The sequence below is a fragment of the Petromyzon marinus genome, chromosome 2 (assembly GCF_048934315.1).
Source record: "Petromyzon marinus isolate PM22_M1 ecotype Great Lakes invasive population chromosome 2, UKy_Petmar_22M1.pri1.0, whole genome shotgun sequence".
In the NCBI taxonomy this organism is placed as follows: domain Eukaryota; kingdom Metazoa; phylum Chordata; class Hyperoartia; order Petromyzontiformes; family Petromyzontidae; genus Petromyzon; species Petromyzon marinus.
The window spans coordinates 2,014,422-2,033,883 of record NC_133668.1 but is presented as its reverse complement, the minus strand read 5'-3'; the positions used below and the strand labels follow the sequence as shown (position 1 = coordinate 2,033,883).

Below are 19,462 nucleotides of genomic sequence, written 5' to 3'. Positions count from 1 at the left end.
ACCCCGTGGGTCTTGGCAGGGTCGTGATGTCGCGCCGTTGTTGCCTTTGCACGTGCTGTAGGTGGTGTTCAACGGAACTGAGCTGAGCCATCCTTTCGGCCTGACACACCACGGGCAGTACCTCTTCTGGACCGAGTACCGCCTGGGATCCATTTACCGCTATGACACCATCAGCAAAAACGTCACGCTCATCATGGAGGGAAATCCGCCAAATTTCGGCATCCGCGTCTACGACCGCAACCATCAGCAAGGTAGGCAGCCCCCTGCTGCCTGCTGGGGTTTTCGTGGGCATGTGTTATGTTGCGGTGTGGCCTCTAGGGTTTTTCAACCTACAGTACCTTCTGTACAAAATCAGTTTCCGTCCAATACCTGTCACGTAAACCACACGGCCTTCTGGGAGTGCATTATTTCAGTCGCATTTCTTCAACGCAAGTAAACTCTGGACCGGTTTCGACATTCATCGTCTCATCAGCAGTTCCAGACTTGCTTTAACCGATGGTGTTGAACTACCAAATGATTATCGGCAAGGAACCTCTCTGTGAGTGTTTTGTGCTGAACAATGACTCCGTCTGTGGCAAAAGATTTGGCATTCGTTGGCCGTGGTGAGGGCGCCATGTTGTGTGTGCAGGTATAATCGTGACGCAGTACACATCATAATCATTATGTAATATTACGCATGACTAAGGAGGAGAGCCAATTGAGGAGAGTGCATCATTCCTGAATTAAACCGTACAATCATGTGGAAGTCCTTGTGGCTCCATAGGGTTAGGCTTTGCACAAGGCGAGCTTCAAAAGGGTTAGGCTTTGCACAAGGCGAGCTTCAAACGGCTAAATCTGTCATTTTCTGAATTGAGGTGCGCGGTTGGTGCAGAGGCCCCATTCGGAGTAAGCGATTGTAATGTGCCAATTGGGAATCATTGGTTTTTACATTAGAGCTGGCGGTTGTTTAAGTTCTGTTTCTTGGCAAAAATAGCCACACTTCTTTCTCTTGTTTGTCTCTTTTATTGAAATACAAATGCCACCTTTGATTTTATAATACTAGCATTTCCCCAAAGAGAAGAGTACAAGGGGCAATAAACAGTTAATAAATTTGTGTTTGCACAGTCCCCGAATACCTCTGTGCACCGATTTAGCATCTTGATTTTATTTCTTTGCCCGAGTGTCAGCGACGTTGGCCCTGTTGTCGCACGCATTACGCACGGCCCAGCCGTCAAACTCGGCCGCTCAATAAATCTGTGTGCTGCAGCCTCATTTGCACCCTTCAATGCGCTGCTGGTGGAGCTGTTCGTTTCACTCTCGTCACCGAGTATTTTTGTGTCCAGGTGGCTGTAAAATAAGCCGGGAAGGCCTTTCGATCGGTTCCTCTGCTGAGTAGATGCGCAGACCCGTTTCTGCCCTTTTAGTGCGTAGCCTCGGGGTTGTCGCGAGTGCCAGCACATGGGAGCACACGGCTCATTCTTTAGCTACCACGTAGTTATCTGGAGCAGAAAACGATGTTGGTGCGTACATAAAAGCCTTTCGCCCAATGGTGACCATTATAGTATTTTCTCAGGGACACATCTTAGTGAGGACAGCATGCCCTGGATAAAAATCGCAAATAGCACACTATTATATTTTGCACATTTTAGCGGCATCTGTTACAGACATAAAGGTTTTTTTTTAAGGCGTTCCTGTTAATGTTTTTTTTGTATATTGCCGATTGTGAAATGAATATTTTTGAATGGCACACACGGAAAATGATTTGTTTCAAAGTAGAGAATACGCGTGACGTCATGCGCCACTCTCATCATGCCAGCTCGAGCTTGCAGCCCAGTGTTGCCCCTTCCTACTTGGCTTCTGTTCAGTTTGCCGACACAGAGGTTGCTGATTAGTAATTCAGGCCTTCTGTGAAGTTTGTGACGCAGATTCTTTTGCCGAGGAGTGATTCGGGCTTTCAAATGGCAGGAGACACTGAGCTGGTACGGCCGAGATCTTCCTGGTTTCAAACCTTAAGCTTCGGCCACACGTAATTAAAACGGGTTGTCAGGTGCAGTAAATTGAAGCTCTGAGCCCTGTCACCAGTGGTCGCACACGTATTAGCGTCATATTAAATGTGGCTCTCAGCGTTTTCCAAATGCATGTGTTACGTGATCAACACTGTTCGCAGGACATGAAGGAGGACTGCCTATTGTCGGCTGAGAGAGACCTCTTGGGCGAGTGCGAGTACAGGGTTTGTCTTTTAAAAGTGCCGCATCACCTTCCAGGGGGTGTTTTCTCATATGTGATGTGATTGTTATGAGCATTCAGGTTGTCAGAGATGAGGATGTTGCGGTGGATGTTGGGGTTTAACAAGGAAGGGCAGGGTGAGAACTGAAGAAATGAGAGGAAGACTCGAGATGGTAGAAATCACAGAGAAGACGAGAGAGAGATAAGGCTGTGGGTGTGGTTCGGTCACGTGGAAAGACAGCGGGGAAATTACGTGGGTCAGAAGGTGGCAAGTGATGCAAGTTGGAAGGAAAGAGACGAAGAGGAAGGCAGAACAAGAGGTGGGGGGGGGGCGGGGGGGGGCGATGTGGTGCGATCGGACCACGGTGGCACGAGGAACGGAAATTGAGATGGCGCAGGAGAGGGCAGCGTGAAGGTTGGCAAGGACAGCGGGACACCGCGCACGAGCGGGACAGACGCGTAGGAAAGATTCACGATGTCAATTGTATAATCCGGTGACATTGATCAATTCAATAACCAGACTCAACACTTTTATTTCCAAATCAGCTATGAACGATGACTCCTGCGCATCATATGAGGAAACGGAGACATAGGGAATGCGTATTTTGTTATATTTCAGTTGTATGCTTCTTAATACGGTGATCGGTCATTGTTGTTGTGTCTATAGATCTGCGAGTAATTGTCTCACGCGCTGTACCATATTGCATGCGTTTCGAGATGTGATGGCGCATGACAAATTTTAGCCGCCAACGACGACGTAGCTGGATGCGGACGCCTTCCCGCCCGTGCCGACAGGAACCAACAATTGCTCGCGGAGTAACGGAGGCTGCGGTGTCCTGTGTCTCGCCATCCCGGGGGGCCGGGTCTGCGCCTGCTCCCACGACCAGCTCCTCGATGGCAACAACTCGACTTGCAGCGGTGGGTGGCCGCCGGCCTCGGCGGAGGCTCGTCGTGACGGTTAGACGTAGGCAGCGGTTCATTATGTGCGAGACACTCACTGTGTGTGTGTGTGTGTGGGCGAGTAGTATAGATGTCCCGACGCAGGAGCCACCCTTAACGAGTCTCGGGACTCGGTTGAGCTTTCCTGAATAAATGAAGGACATTCCTTTGACTCTGCGATGTGAGAGGATGTGGAACATCTATTCCCACTTTGTTTAGAAATTGGATAATTATTTTTTTTACACGTTATTTCTACTTGCAAATAACCCAGGTCGCTCTTGCAAAAGCAACAATGTTATTTTATGTCTCTCAATAGCTTTATTTCATCTCCTGGTTCAACATACGTACACGGGGTGGAGTGGCGGTGCAGTGGTTAGCATGCTGGTCTCGGAACACGATGCACATGAACCCCAAAGGGTTCAAATGAGTGAGACCTTGGGAAAAGCCCAAAAACTGAAGCAGAAACCCAAGAAATTGGGAGGGAAACCCGAAAAAACCGTACCACAGAAACATTTACCTGTCAGGCAGGTGAAGGCATAGTCCACTCTTTAATAAATCAGAAATATCCTAATGTACAACACCACTGAGTGAACAACCCAAGAGCAGATGAGAACAGCCTTGGAGAGTTTTACGTTTGCCGTTTTTTTTTTCTTCCCCTCTCTCATAAAAACGCCGTGAGCAATGACAAAACGTTTTGCAGTTGACCCTCACACAAGACCCGAAGCACCTGCGGTGGCGGTGGCGACTGCAATAAACAGTGCCGAGTATCGCTTTCAGGTGAAACCTACAAAACATGCGACAGGAGCAGTTGCGCGGCCGTGAGGCACTCAAAAAATTGCATAAAAGCTCGCTAGTCTCGCGACGCGTACGCCCGTGCGTATGCACGTGGGACGTCTTTCGCACCGCACGTGGCACGCCGTGCCCACCTCGCCATCACGCTGCCCTCGCTTGGGCATCGCACCCACCGCTGGATTCGCGTCCGTGGGCGGTCACGGCCGCGGTGAAGCGGCGGCCGCAGCTAAAGCCCTCATCCGCAAAGCCATCGACTTAGCGGATCTCGTTGCGCTTGCCGAATAGAACGAAGCGCAGAGTCCAAAAAAAAAAACCACGCTGCGGTCTGGTTTAAGTGATTTGTGTTTATCCATCCCGTAATATGTTTCCATGGGATTCTGCTGTGGCGTCACGGTGAGCACACCCTGGGATTTAGAGGCCGCCAGTTTGATGTTGTCTTCGGGCACAACGGCTGATAAAATGGGGACAAGTTTCTCAAATGTGTCCTGGTCTCGTCTCTCTTCATCCAGCAGCACGACTGGGTATTCCACTGTCAGTTGACCTTCAGGTCCTCGTGTGGCCGGGTAGAGTGTGGGGGTATGCTCACCTCTTCCGACGTGTCTGGTGAGTGAGAGAGTCGACCAAATACCCTTGAGAATTCACTTTAGTTTGCCTTTCTGCCAGCAATGCCATGAACAAGCAACTGCAGGGTTGCACTTTAACCTTTACATATTTCCTGTTTTTTTTCCTTCACGGAGTTTGTTCAACTCAAAAACTGATCTTTTCAATATCTGACAGCTCATATTTTCCCGTGGCTGCCGATGCTGAGTAAACATACGGTATGATTTAGGCGATAATGAACATTGGATGTAATGTATATAAAATTCAGATCGCAAAGACAGTTTGCTATGGTGCTTTGTTCTTGACGTGCATTAATAGCAGCAACTAACAATTCAGAATACTGTTTAAATAATTGGTAATAATTAGGATCTAGCAAAAAAAAAACAAGCTGGTCTTTTGTATGCCACAGCAGTGCATCTGCCCGTATCTTCAGAGTCCCCAGGTATAAATATTACATCTGCAGAATGCCATTTGAGCCCCACATTTTATGCAGTTCCCAGATTTAAAGCAGTCTCAATCATTACTTAAGAGTCAGTCAGCGTGTCTGTGTGTTTTAGTAACAATAAACGAGTATTTAAGAGTGCCTGAGAGAAAAGAGCCACACAAGTCTCTCGGGATGGTCCGCTCTCCGTATTGTAATGTTGTGGAGGGGCTATCAATGGAATCGGCAGCCCATGCCATGAAATATTTTGTGGATTCATAGTGGCACCTGAATCTTTGGCTTTGCACTCATACGTTACAATTGAAAACTGCCTCGTCGGTCATTGGAACGATGATTAGTGGCCGTGTGATAAATACTGACGGTTATGATGTTTGTTGTTAAATCTTGAATGTGGCCTTCACAATGAAATCAATGAAAACCTGTTTTCTCCCTCTAAAACTTTATTAAACCTGACGCCTTGCAGGGAGGTAGGTTTTTTTTCCGTCATAATAGTGGTTTGTCCACCAATGCACGCGCTGGCATGTTCATTTAAAAAATAAGCGCAACGGCTACCGGAAAGAGCCGAGTGGATTATGTCCATTAGCAAGGACAGCGTCGAGATATGTAGTCAATTAAACATACCACAGAATAAATGTGTGCAGTACGAGGAAAAAGCATCCTTGACCCCAAGTGAAGGCACCGAGACGGTTTGGCTAAATTCTCGAAGTGCGACGCCGAGCACGTTAACTAAAAACAGCACAGGAAGACAAATGTACAAATTAGCTTGCACTGCAGCAAGCGGGCCTCGAGGCCTGGCGGGTTAAGCCTTTCCTAAATTAATTGTAGCCGCTGATGGACGACAATAAAGCTGCATGGGGGGCAATGGCGCCCTGAAGGTTCATGCATTTCAACATCTCTGTGCGTGTGGATCATGGGGCTGGCCAAAGCACGAACTGCTGAGGTCACACCGCGGCATTCGGCCTGAAACAACGGGTTTGTTCGACGTCTCGCAGTAAAAAAAAAGGACGTTTCATAAACATTCTGCGATTGCCCTCGGCGAACCCGCCGAATTTCAGAAACGTGCTTTGGGTTTAACCTAGTTTTTCGTATCGTGCACCCACGTTCATTTTTCACATTGTATGCGTGCCCAGAGGCTACAGCAATGGGGCGTTCAGATGGGGTTTTTTTTAGTAAAGGCATGCGCGTTAAATAAACATAAGGAAATGTATCACGGGCGGCTTAATGCAAAACCACGACTGCCCCACATTTGTGAGCAGTGGGGAGGGTGAGCGCGGCGGTTCGCCGGCGTGGTTGAGCGCCAACAGAGTGAGGCGTTTGTGGTGCAGCTGCACTGAGCGGCTCATAGAGTCCGAATCTGTATTAAGACGAGAGGAGAAGGAGGAATCCGATGGGCTATCAAGCTCTTTTTCACAGATGCCCAGAATCAGAACGTTTGTTTGATACTGGAGGAGTCCGATGCCACTGCAGCGCAGCCGTGCACGTCTCGGCGTTACGCATTTCCGATTTTTGCACACTTTCTGCAGAGATCCATTGTCAGGCTACACACAGTTAGCGTGGACATTCCCAGGTACATGCGGAATAAAGGGAAAAGTGCAGCCCCTCCAATGTTTGCTCACGCCGCTGTTGGTGAAAGAGCCTTTCAAGAGTGTGTTTGGCCTACTCTTTCATACTGGCCACGTGTCTTGGAAGAGTGGGAGTACCCACTCATTACCCCAGCCCCACCCACTGTGACGTGCCGACTCACAAAAACAAGAACGAGGTTGAGCTACACACAGCGTCTTGTTGTACGTATGTATGTTGATCTTCTTTCCCACCGTACATAGCCAATCGTGCTAATCAGAGGTACGGAGGAAGGAAAACTAGATATCTTGGATGTAATGGGGTTGTTGTTTTTTCATATTCGCTATGTTTATGGTAGTCGTGTAGGTTGGCATCATCCCACGATCGGATGATATATCGTGTTCAATTGTCAAAATGATAATTATTTTTATCCATTGTGCACGCAGAAAAAAAGCATCCTCAGAATTATTGTAAACCAGACAGTATCTATTGACAAAACACATCCAAAATTGTACGCATGAAATTATAATTGATTTGTACATGCATGGTGGAGTAGACTTCTTGTAACAATAATAATCATCGATTTTAATTTGATGTTTTGATGAATTGTTACGTCCCTGCTGCCCGCCATAAATCACGTACGTTGTAGTGCACCACCAAATATGACTTCGTTATGTCAATTGTGTTGCACACCTAGGATGTCATGTTCGTTATTGTGAAATATTGCCTCGTTTATTTTGCATGGCCATTCCATTGCAGGCCGTACACATGGGAGGGTTCCGGGGCTGACTGGACCGCCGGCTCGCACACTGCTCAGACAGTGATGTGGGTTTCAGTTATAGATTTCATTTTACAACGACGCAACGCTCGGCATAGCCGAACACCGACAATTAAACACTGGGATAACCCAAAGGGTATCCAAATCGTGGGACTGAATGATGCCAGGGATGAACAAATTAAATGTCAAAAAAATTGATGAAGCTGTGGTTTTAAATGCAGATGAGGAAATTCTATCTGAACCAGGACGGAAGGCAATGAGAAACTCGAGGCAGGGAGTCAATATCACCACCAATGCAAAGTGTGACTTACAGGGAAAATACGAAGCAGCCATGGAAATGCCTCAAGGTTAAACGAAGCAATGCAATCATACACAACAAATCACCAACATGGCATATTGAATGGAAGGACAATGCTTCAAAACAAATCTTCTAAATGCAGAAGTGTTGTTTATTTTTCACTGAAGGAAGTCAAATCACTCAGGTCATTCCACATTAAGACGGTATAATGTCCAAATACACACCATCTGCCAAGTTATCTTACTCACAACTACAATAATGCTTCTAGATTTGAAGTTTTCGTGACTGCAAGGATTCATTCACGTAGGTAAAATAATTTAAATAAATTAAATTGCGACGTTTCGGGCACAACACAAGCGTCCTTCTTCAGGTGGGGATAACTTAGCGAAAGCACACACCACTTAGGCGGTGTGCTTGCATGGCGCCCGAAACGTCGTGATTTACTTTATTTTATTTTTTTACCTACGTGACTTTACCGAAAAAAACAACGAGTACAATAATGCTTATTTTTGAGGGAAAAAATGAACGGAAAATATATGTTTACATAATACAGTACCATATCTGTCTACAGGAAAGCTACCCATACAGATGCTTACCTGAAACCGGATTCCCACCACTATCCACCCCAGAAGAATTCCCTCATCAAGACTCTGCACCATAGAGCCCAATGCATATCCGACCAGGAACAAATTGCCAGTGAACTCAAGCACGTACACCAAGCTCTTAAGGCTAATGGTTACTCCGACTACACAATCCTCAAAGCTATCACTCCAACCATGAAGAAGGACCCTCTTGAGGAGCCTTTCAAAACCATCACTTTACCCTACATTGCGGGGATCACAAATAAGATCTCCAAAATCTTGAATAAACACAAGATCCAGGTCCGATTCAACACATTACATAAAATCCGTGATCTGGTTCCGTCTGTAAAAGATGTGATTCCAGACATAAAGTATCCTAGCATCTACAAACTAAGTTGCCTTTGTGGTAGTAGTTACATTGGAGAAACCAAACGACATGTCTCAGACCGCATCCGTGAACACAAAGCAGACCTAAAACACGGTAGGACCAACAACTCGGCCGTGGCAGATCACCGTTATTATTAAGTAGGCTCACATGACATTGACTTCTCCAAGACAGAGGTTCTCTGCAAGCCATCTGGCTACCATGAGAGATTCGTTCATGAGGCTATCCACATATACAAACACAGAGACAATTTCAACCGAGAAGATGGATTCTGGCTTAGCAATCATTGGAAGGTTTTGATAAACCATTTCGGGTCTTAATTGATTGTTCACGCTTACAGTGGCTTTCAGACCGCATCCATTATTTTCGTCTTCCCCCTCCTCTTTTCCGAACATAGATGGACTCGTCCATCTGAATAACTGCCAAATCGCTCTCCGTGGTGCTAACGTTAAAAAAAAAACCGCCACTTTTTTCAAATTTTCTTTCTGTGGTTTTCACACCTGGTGATGATTGCTTGTGTTGCAGTCGAAACGTCGCGAAAATTTTATTGTTTTATATTTTTATTGTTTCCCTTCTACGTGACTTTACCGAAAGAACCAAGAATACATATCACAGTACATTTAAGTGTCCCACCTATTGCAGCGGAGATCTGACATGCCATAACTAATTTAATGGTGGAACCTTTGATACAGATAACAGTTAGCTTCTACATGTGATCAAAAGACTCTGTTCGTAACATTGGTCAATGTACCTCATCATATATCTTATTGCATATTAAAGCATAGCTCATTTTTTTACTCTCTAAGCACACATTTCCATTTACTTGATCTCTACTGTAGCTGTAATGTTACGTTCGTTTTGACAGTAGCAATCAATATTAGAAGATGAACTTCCAGTGCCACATGTAAGTTTATACTCCACGTGGCTGTTGAATTCTTCAATGGAGCTCCGACGAGGATCATGTCGCAACCATGACCCAAGCTTCCCGTGAAAATATAACTCGTTAAAATTAAATACAAAAATAAGCATTTGCATTGTTGTGGAAAGTATAAGTAACAAAATAAAAATAGTAAACAATACGCCTCTTTCAACTACGGTATCTGTCCCTCCACATAAAAAGTTAGGCTTAATTTACACATCTCATCGGCCACACGGGGTTCTGGGTTTCGATTTATCATCAGCGTTGGTTTAATCCAAGCCAACAATGGACCGGTATCGACATTCAGTGTTTCATCAGCAGAGTCGGGCTTGCTTGAACTGATCCTGGTGGACTCCCCTCGTTCTCATAATTGTTTGAGCCCTCGATTCTGTTTAGCCCGATCTGTTTCTCCCTGTGGCGAACAGCACAAAAGTGGGCACAACCTTGGGATGGGGGGAGAGTGGATGAATAACAGAGATGAACGTTGCCTGCAAAGTTTCCGCGTGGTTGACAACTCAACTGGGTTGGTAGACACGGTATAGGAGCCAAATGAATGCCTTAACAGTTTAAATGTCTGTTGAAAATCACTGAGGCCAAGGGAGTGGGACACTCGAAGATGACACTTGATATGTGGATACAATGTCTCCACATGGTTTGGTAATCATTACGTTATATTTTTTACCATTAATAACGTGGGTTTTTTTCAATTTAACTCTCATTGCACGTGAATTGGCACACATTAATTACGAATAAATAGTCGTTTAGAACTAAAAAAAAACATTTTAATCTGAACCAGAAAATCTACCCCATCTCATTCTGGCATCCATCTAGGTGATCTCATGCCCCGAGCTACTTATATAGACAACTATTCAGAAAGCACCAATTTTACTGATAAATGCACACCATCACCATACACAACCGTTGGTCTCTACTCCAATGCGCTTTGCCTAACCACAAAAAGCACTGCCGTTTATGCCAACATTACATTAATCCCATGAGTGGGTTACTCCTTCTCTCCTGCTGCTCGTATAGTCTGGAATATTTTTCTCCTGGCTGTCTTTCTCTCACTCTGTTACCCATGTTTAAATCTAAATTGAAGATCTGTCTTGTTTCTAAAGCATCCCAACATCGTTATTGAATGTTTTTTTTCTGTACCTGGCAATGTATTGTCCTGTATGTACGTACTGTAATGTTGGCTATATGTATATATACACACACATATTACTATTATCTAAATAATTAGTGATGGTATGCACGCTGCTTTTTTTGCAAAATACAGGTGATTATATTTACAGAAGTTAATTGATTCCCTGGTAGACCTTCACCGAGACAAATGCACATCTTTCCAGCTGCTGCGCATTAGTCCTCGGCTTCCGAGGGCCCCAGAGTCCAGCCCCTGGGATGTGTCGCAGGTGACGTGGAGATTTGCATGAATTATGGAAATGCAGGGAATAGGCGAGGGCAGGCTGCCTGCAGATGTCTAATAGCCAAACCTCGCCGCCTTTTCCCCGGTGTCAACATTGAGATAAACGGGAAAAAAATCACTCTGCAGGTCTCACGAAGCAGGGCATTACGACTGGCGCCAGTCCAGATGGTCTGTGTTCAGAGGCAGGGTAATGTTTACGCGAAGGAGTGTGTACATTGCATTAAATCCATAAACAAGCTACACTGATGTAATATAATTACACATATAAAGGGACATCTGCAAAAAAAACCCACAAAGTTAAAAAGTAGTTGTACTTTTGCTTGGGTGTGAAATTCAAGACCCTGGCTTTTGAATGAATATTTCACACGGCACACCATTGCGTTATTGCATTCAGAATATGCCGCCTCTAGAACGGGCAGATTGCATTGTTTCAAGACCTCGAAGCTGGTATTAAATGAAATACAATTCTGTTGAATCGTAATTTTGCAATCTTCAAGAATACTTGGCGAGCTCCACGCTTCTGCGACACCAGCCTAACGAATTACATTGGAAGTATTTATTTTATTGAACAAAATTTCCGATTTTACAAAACGAAAAGATTCAATAAAAGAGTTTTTTATATATATCAGGAAATCCTTAAGTCGTTCAAGTTATAAATCAATGTATTGCCTCGCTTATTTTGCCGTTAGTTTAAAGCATCCGTTCAGTTTCATTTTTGGTGGAGTGCATTGGGTGCAAGTCAGGCATGCAGTGGCACATGGTGGGAAAACGAATACCTCAAACACATATATAAGCCCTGCTCTATTCAGCTTTTGCAGATTTGCCGGTAATAACATTCTTCTTCAGCATCGCTGCGTAATATTTGTGTGGATCAAGATTACAAACCCGACTAAAGGGGGGAGGGTGGTGGAACAGAAAGTAAAAAGTAAGCGCCGCAAATGTTTTATGCAAATTAAACACATTACAGCGACGTCTTCACAAACGACGATAGGTACGAATAATAATCAGCGGTGAGGAAATGAGGTTTCTGCTTTAGAGCTGAATTGTTTAATTCTGGCTGCTTGTCCGCGCCGATGGAAGCGACCGTGAGACTGGCTAATTCTGATGCGGTGCATGGATCTCCCTGCCGACGGCGCGGGGCGGGGTCTGTGGCGCTGTGACACGCGCCGACTGCTGATGCCGCCACACAAAGGGCCATGGCCTATCTGCCACGCGCTGTAATTTACTGGCCGATGAATGTGACTGCCGGTGATAGAGGCCTCTGTTTCCTATTCAGTCCAGGCTCCCCCCCCCCGCCCCCCCCCCCCTGGACAAGCGAGGCAGCAGATAGCAGCTGCCAAAGCCGCCAGGGAACAGTTAAACCCGCTTTAACCATTTACGAGATGAAATTGATGTTGGCCCTAATGAAAGGAATAGTTTTAAGTCGTTCATTCGGCTACGTTTCTGGATATTTTTTTAGTACGTAAATAAAATCACGTCTGTTAGCTTACGTGAGTTCATTTAATTGAACGATTCTACAAATGTAAAAAACTAGTTTTGAAATACAATATCACTGGAAAGTGTTGTAACTGACGTTTAACATATGTAAACATAATTCAGATATAGCTCTTATATAGGTAGATCATTTAAACCATTGTAAATACTCTCTTCAGAAAATAATCGAATTTAGTTTGGTATGGTAGGATTGGGCAGAACGCCTGAGTCAAAGAACACCTCGTCATCCCCGTAAACTTTTGTTACATAACAAAAACAAATGCAATTCGTTTATTTGACCCGCTCCTCCACGTCCTTTCCAAGGCTGGGCTGGCGGTAGGGTGCCCACGTGCGACAAAGACGACGATGGCGCCCAGCCGTGGACCGAGCCGGCAGTACCCCGGCACCCAGAGGCTGCCGTGCGGGACAGAGTGGCCGCCAAATACCTCTCGGCCTGAGCATCGGGCAGTCGCCTCGCGTATCTTTCCCTGGCCATCTCCCCCCCCCCCCCCCCCCCGCAACTTGACCCTCTCTAACCACCCTTCAATCCCATCCCCATGCAAACCCCCACCTACCCCCCCCCCCAATTTTTTGTGTGCAGTAAACCCAGGGTACACGCCCCCCTCGTTCTGCCCCACCGGGAGTTTTGCCTGCAAAAACGGACGCTGCATTCAAGACCAGTGGCGATGCGATGGTGACAATGATTGCCAGGACGGCAGCGATGAGCTCCCTGAGATCTGCCGTACGTCACGCACCACCTTTTGATTGCGCATATCTGCCCTCTCTGAGCCAGTAATGCTCTTGAGTGTATATATATGTGTGTGTGTATGTGTGTGTGTGTCTGCACGCACAGTAATGGCTCCCTTCACAAACACAAAAAAACCCTTTGCACATTGTTGGAAAGCAATTAAGAGGCAATGTTCACATGAAGGGGCTGTCTTTATAATGCACGCTAAAAGATGGACTGCTTTAGCTGGGAGGGAGAGCAAGTGACTGGGGCCTTGTGAAGATTTTGGTGACATTACGTGAGCTGCCTTTGTGCCGGTGTCTTCCTCCGTGCGCTGTAAAGCCTTGCGCCGTGGGTGTCCTTTGCGCCTGGGTGGGAGCTGCTGCTGCTGATGACGACGACGATGATGGAAGTTCATGTTTCCTACCATGGCGTATGCAGAAGGCGGCTTGATTAATTTTCTTTCGTGATATTTATCTCTGGAAAAGCAATTACGGCCCCAGTTTTGCAGTTTTGTATTGGCATTTGGTTATTTGTGACTGTTTAAGGCCCTCGCGCCGAGAGCCACGTAGAGATTACCGGTCTGCTCGTTTTGTAAATTAATTAAAATGCCCGACGTATTACCACACCGTCTTCAGACATAGGTTAATTTGAGACCGGAGATATGCGGATGCTTCTTTAAGAAACGTCCTCCCTGAGTGCCGTCAGACAATTTGCGACGTCTGCTGTCCTTCGCGGGTGAGTTTACGGTGCGCGCTGGTGCCTTCCACGGACGCATCGTGCCTCAGTCATGCATCACCGCGCATGGCACAGCGGCTGCCAGGAAAGCTCCTGCGCTCTGCTTCCAATGCCCTGAAAAGGCGGAGGGTTTGTCATGTCTGTTTTAATCGTATTATGAAGGGAGCTGCAAGATTGCAAGGTTGGGCGGTGGGCGTTCGTCATTTTCTTGCCGGACTGGGACACAGATACACGGCACGAATGCATCAGTGCAGTGATGTGTGAGTCTGCCAGGGTGACAGGGATGTTGTCCAGAATGATGGCACGTTGGCAGGTGATTTGCGCGTCGTTATCAACAATTGCACACATTTTTTTCAAATGCTTTGGGAAATCACCGCACCATCAGATTGTCCAAAATGCTAAGCAGCTGTAGCACAGGTTTAAGTGGGGAGTTGATCATTAAAAAATTAAAGCATTAAAAAATGTCATGCTTTTTGTCAGCCTATCATGTATAAAATATCTTCATATGCAGTCATGTTATGTTAGAAAGGAAAGTAAGAGTTTAATGCGAAATAAAAAAATGTATCGAGCAGGACGAAAATTCCCATTACGAGTGTGTTTGAACGCAGATATTCCAGGAAATGTTGCGTTTAATTGCAAGGCCATTTAATATTAAAATATACATTGTGCAGTTACATTTTGCAAGGTAAATTGGTACACTTCAAAGTACATGAATATTCACCGGTTTCCCGGAGTGGGGAGCGTTAGGCATGGAGTTGAGGTTTAAATTTGCATCAATTACGTTTGAGCCGTACGCCATCACTTTGTAATGTGCACGCAACGTCTGCGTGCCGCTATTTGCCATTTTTTGTAACGGAATCAGACTTCTAATGAATCTTTTAAATTACATTCATCGTCATGCAATTTGCCTGGTGACATTTCGAATGTGCAATTTGCATTTTGACATACAAGATGAACGTTAGATAAATGTTTAGATAACTGGATGTGTGTTATTTGAAAGTGAATGCGCCTGTCTCTAGGAATGAAAATTATTAGGTTGCATAGAACGAGACATGGAGACGCTGATGATGAGTGTGACTGGATGTGCCTTTCCCTCATTGTCATCTCTTGAAAATCAACAAATTCCACTTCCCATTTCCATAAAAAGCAGTGCAATTGTCATGGCAAAGATGGTAAAACAGGAACCCACACGGCACAACCATCATTGAATACATTTATCCTTACCAACTGAACATGATGCAGAATATTCACAATTTACTTTTTTGTAGCTTGAGTATGCTAAGCAGTAATGTATTAATCGTCTATATTGTTGTGGAACTTTGTCTCTAATAGTCCAAGCACACCACAGCAAGTGGAGTAGACAGAGAAGAATGGTGTGAGCAGAAATGAGCTGCACTGAGCAGTATCTGTATTCACAGTAGGCGGGGAGAGTGGACAGATTCAGAGTGAGGGTGGTTACATAGAAGCCACGTGATTTATGGAAGCTGTGAGCTTATATAGATATATATTCATAGATTTGCTTTTCAAGTATATTTTATTAGATAAATACACTTGCAAAATTGGCAGCTGTCACTCAGTGACTGCAAACGCCAAACAGTCTTAGTACGTGCTGATACTTTTCTTTGTAACCTTTTTACATTGTATTCACTTACGGTGAAGGTTCATGGAAAATGCATTAAAATATCTGACAAAAATTAGCCAGCGTGCAAATTAATCATTCCAGTTATTACTCTGCTGGGTTAAATTGGTGTTCTCAAATGACCAAACAAAAAAAAACACGACCCAAAAGAGTTTCCAAAATGTTAGTGCACAAGTACAAATCAAAGTTAATGTTCAGACCCAGAGTGTTAGGACCATGCAGCCCTAGGCCCTGCTGTGTGTGTGGACGTCATTGGCCTGTCTTGAAAGTGTTACTCGGTGCAGTCTCAACATCATCATCATCATCACCCATCCCCTACAATTATAGTAAATAATAAAAATAATGTCCATGGTTTTTATATTTTCCAGGAATTATTCAATCATGAATCCACGCATCTACATGAATGTATCTTGAATCACGATGGCTTTCTTGGGCAAATACATTGGAATATTGTGGGAAAGTCTGATTTTAAAATATATATTTAAAGAAGAGTCCAGCTTTGGATACTTGGTCTCAATTATATTTGTTTTGTGTAGTTTAACCTCGTTGAAAGTTGGTGTTCCCAGAGAGATATGAGGGAATTACTCGAAAAAAGTTGGCACTGATGGATCGACAAATAACCTTTTGTACTGCATTCTATTGGCCACCATATAGCCCTGTTGGTGTGCATGTTTCGCAACAAACTCTGGAGGATCTGTCACTATTTACACAAGGCAGATGGTGCCTGCTGCTGGGCCATTACTTTTTTTTGTGGTGTTTTTTTTTTTCCCTGTGTTGTGAAAGGTCAAAAAATAATCGACCGTGGATTGTGTATCTCGCAGAGCCTTGGATGAGCATGCGTTCGCGCGTACACACACACACACACCTTCCCCTGTGCTATGCAGAGCAGCACACTTGCATCTCCGACCGTTTCAAATGCAAAAACAACCGCTGCATTCCTATGCGGTGGCTGTGCGATGGCGACAACGACTGCGGGGAGAACGAGGACGAATCCAACACCACCTGCACCGGTGAGGCCCCCCCCCCCCACGAGCTGCTGCGGCGATCACTGCTTCCCGCGGTCGCTTCGAAGGTTGTGCTGCGCCTCGGCCAGCCTTCACAGCGATGACACAGATCGCGGCGGCGATGGTTGTGCGCGTTGTCCTGACGAGTCCTAGCAGTGATCAGCGTTCCTGTTGACCTGCTGTTTGCAACAACAACAACAACAACAAAAAGGGGGTCACCCTTTTCAGCTCTTTTTGAGGTGGCGGGTATCACAGGCCGCGTGCAGGATATATACACGCGCTGCGAATTGTTTTGACGTGTGCGAAGCGTGCCGACAATTCTCGTTGTTCGAGGTTTGCTTTTCAAAAACATTTCTTTCACGTCCATGGTGATTATTGTTATTATCAAAGGTGGCAGTGTGTGGACACGTGATTTTGAACACGAGGCGATGCTGCCTGAACGTGCGTGGGGTAATGTAGAACGAAAGGAACATGAGCCGTGCATATTCAGACTTGCCGTAAAATGTTACTATTTTATTTTACCAGGTAAGGCCCACTGAGCTATCTGGCTCTTTTTTTGCAGAAGCAACCTGGCTATCATAAGTGATAGCTCAACAAATTGATAATCACGTGGAAATGTATCGCAGCCAGATACTCCAAACGCAAGGTTCTAAATGTGGAGGAAAAAACCGATTGACCCGGAGAGAAAATCCTCGCGACCACGGGGAGAACATGCAAACTCCAAATATACAACAAGCGTCAGGGTCGGGATCGAACTCACGACTTCCTGTGCACCAAACGAGGTAGTTAACATCTCCTAGCCACTGTAGCCACCGTGATGATGATGAGAGAGACACACAAACTCCAAATATACAACAAGCGTCAGGGTCGGGATCGAACTCACGACTTCCTGTGCACCAAACGACGTAGTTAACATCTAGCCACTGTAGCCACCGTGATGATGATGAGAGAGACACACAAACTCCAAATATACAACAAGCGTCAGGGTCGGGATCGAACTCACGACTTCCTGTGCACCAAACGACGTAGTTAACATCTAGCCACTGTAGCCACCGTGATGATGATGAGAGAGACACACAAACTCCAAATATACAGCAGCAGGCGTCAGGGTCGGTCTATAACTCATGACCTACTGCCTACCAGGCGAGGTAGTTAACATCTCCTAGCCACCGTGATGATGATGAGAGACACAAACTCCAAATATACAGCAGCAGGCGTCAGGGTCGGGATTGAACCCACGACCTCTTGTATACCAGGAGAGTTAGTTAACATCTCCTAGCCACTAAGGCGCCCCAACAATGCAATGTCTGTGTCAGTCCATGCTTTGGCCCTTGTAGAAGGGTGTTTCTGAAAATCACATTTACACTCCAAAATTCATGCCATTCGTATGCGATATGGGGAAGTTGCCAGGAATAGAATTTGAGAAGCATTGATGCAGAACAATGAACAGGTATAAGCAAATCACCTCTCTGCAACAGAGGTGGTTGCTATATCAATTGTTTCCCGCCTCCATGCATTTCCCAGCTTTGATGAGTTGTCTTATAATTTACCAAAAGTTTGGGATTTGAGAAAGTATTTGGTGATGCTGCATTGACAGTAGTGCACAATCGCAATGAATACAATTTTTTAAAAAAAACTCCACACACTCATCAACAAAACTGCCTTTGGAGGAAATATATAACAGGCAAGTTCGACTATTATACAGGGTGCTTCAAAAAAATTAACACTTTCGAAAATTTGCAACAATAAATGTGCCTCGTGGCTCTGCAGACCACCTGGAAAGTATTCCAGGCACGTGTTGACAATGATGGCGAACAAGTGGAGGCTCTTTGACTTTTTGACGCTCTCAACATACATTTGTTATCATGTTACAGTGTATTATCATCCGTTCTTTTTCCATTAAAAAAAACCGATAGTCCCAAGTAAGTGTTAACATTTTTCTTGAAGCACCCTGTAATATATATCTCACTTTCGAGGCAGCGTTAATGACGAACGTGCCGAGTGTTTTTTTTTTCCACTGGGATGAGAGAGGTGACTTCCGTGACCACCCCCCCACCACCACCACCCCCCCCTTTGCGGTCGCGCGGCGCCTCTCGTTCGCACGAGAGTCGGCACGCCGTTACTTCACGGTGCGTCCCTTCGGCCGCCAAAGTGCCTCCCGGTCGCTCCGCTAGGCGCTGAGAAGTTGTCTGAAATTGCGTCTCGTTGTGGGGGCGAAGGCGGCGGCGTGGGGGGGGGGGAATAATCTTCAGCGGCAGCAGATGTGTCGGTGCCGCCGTCACCGTGGGTGACAACGCGGGCGAAGGGAGGAGTGCGGGCGTTAATTGCCGACACTCTCTGCCGACCGTGCCGGCAGCGGCTTTCACAGCCTGTCCCCTCGGAGCAAGCAGGGGGGTGGGGGGTCGAGGGGGTGATGCACCGCGCCCGCCAGATTATGGTGAAACTTCGACCCAAATGCGAGCGAGTGTTATGTCGGCTCGGCTTTAGGATGGTTGTTAAACCCTCTTTCCTTTAATCAATAATATAAGTAAGTGTCTCGTCTGAGAGTCATTTTTTTTCTTCTTCTTTTTGACAGGATAGTTAAAAGCCTATATTTGAAGATTGCCCGATGTTTGAAAAATTGCAGCTTGGGGGAATTTGACTCGTTTAAAGCTCCCTTTGTATCGGTGTGAAGTCTTCTTCTGTGAACGTAGCTGCTCTCACGGCGAAGGTCGCAACACCCTCCCCCAGAGGAAATGAGGGTGGCTTTAGTTGAAATGCCTCGTTTTATTAGTTGATAAATAATCAATTTGTGCTATATTCCTACTTCCGACAAGCGCTCACACTGTACGCGAATCTCCAATGCTACCTGATCCTTTTTATGTCATTGTCAAAAGGCTCGAATTATCCACGCCGCCACGATGACCTACTTATGCGTAAACAAATTATTTGGTGATGCTGCTGCGTTGGGCATGGG

At 45.6% G+C, this 19,462-nt stretch overlaps 1 protein-coding gene across 7 annotated transcripts in view; it reads left to right on the top strand.

Annotated features, from left to right (window-relative positions):
- The window catches only part of LOC116949636 (prolow-density lipoprotein receptor-related protein 1-like), a 289,619-nt gene that overhangs the window by 165,983 nt on the left and 104,174 nt on the right, over positions 1–19,462 (top strand). For all 7 annotated transcript variants that reach the window (XM_076069024.1, XM_032967210.2, XM_032967186.2 and 4 more), the window contains 4 exons: positions 62–251; positions 3,001–3,123; positions 13,000–13,140; positions 16,387–16,512. In XM_076069024.1, the coding sequence (XP_075925139.1) occupies positions 62–251; positions 3,001–3,123; positions 13,000–13,140; positions 16,387–16,512 (580 nt within the window). The remainder of the gene's footprint in view (positions 1–61; positions 252–3,000; positions 3,124–12,999; positions 13,141–16,386; positions 16,513–19,462) is intronic.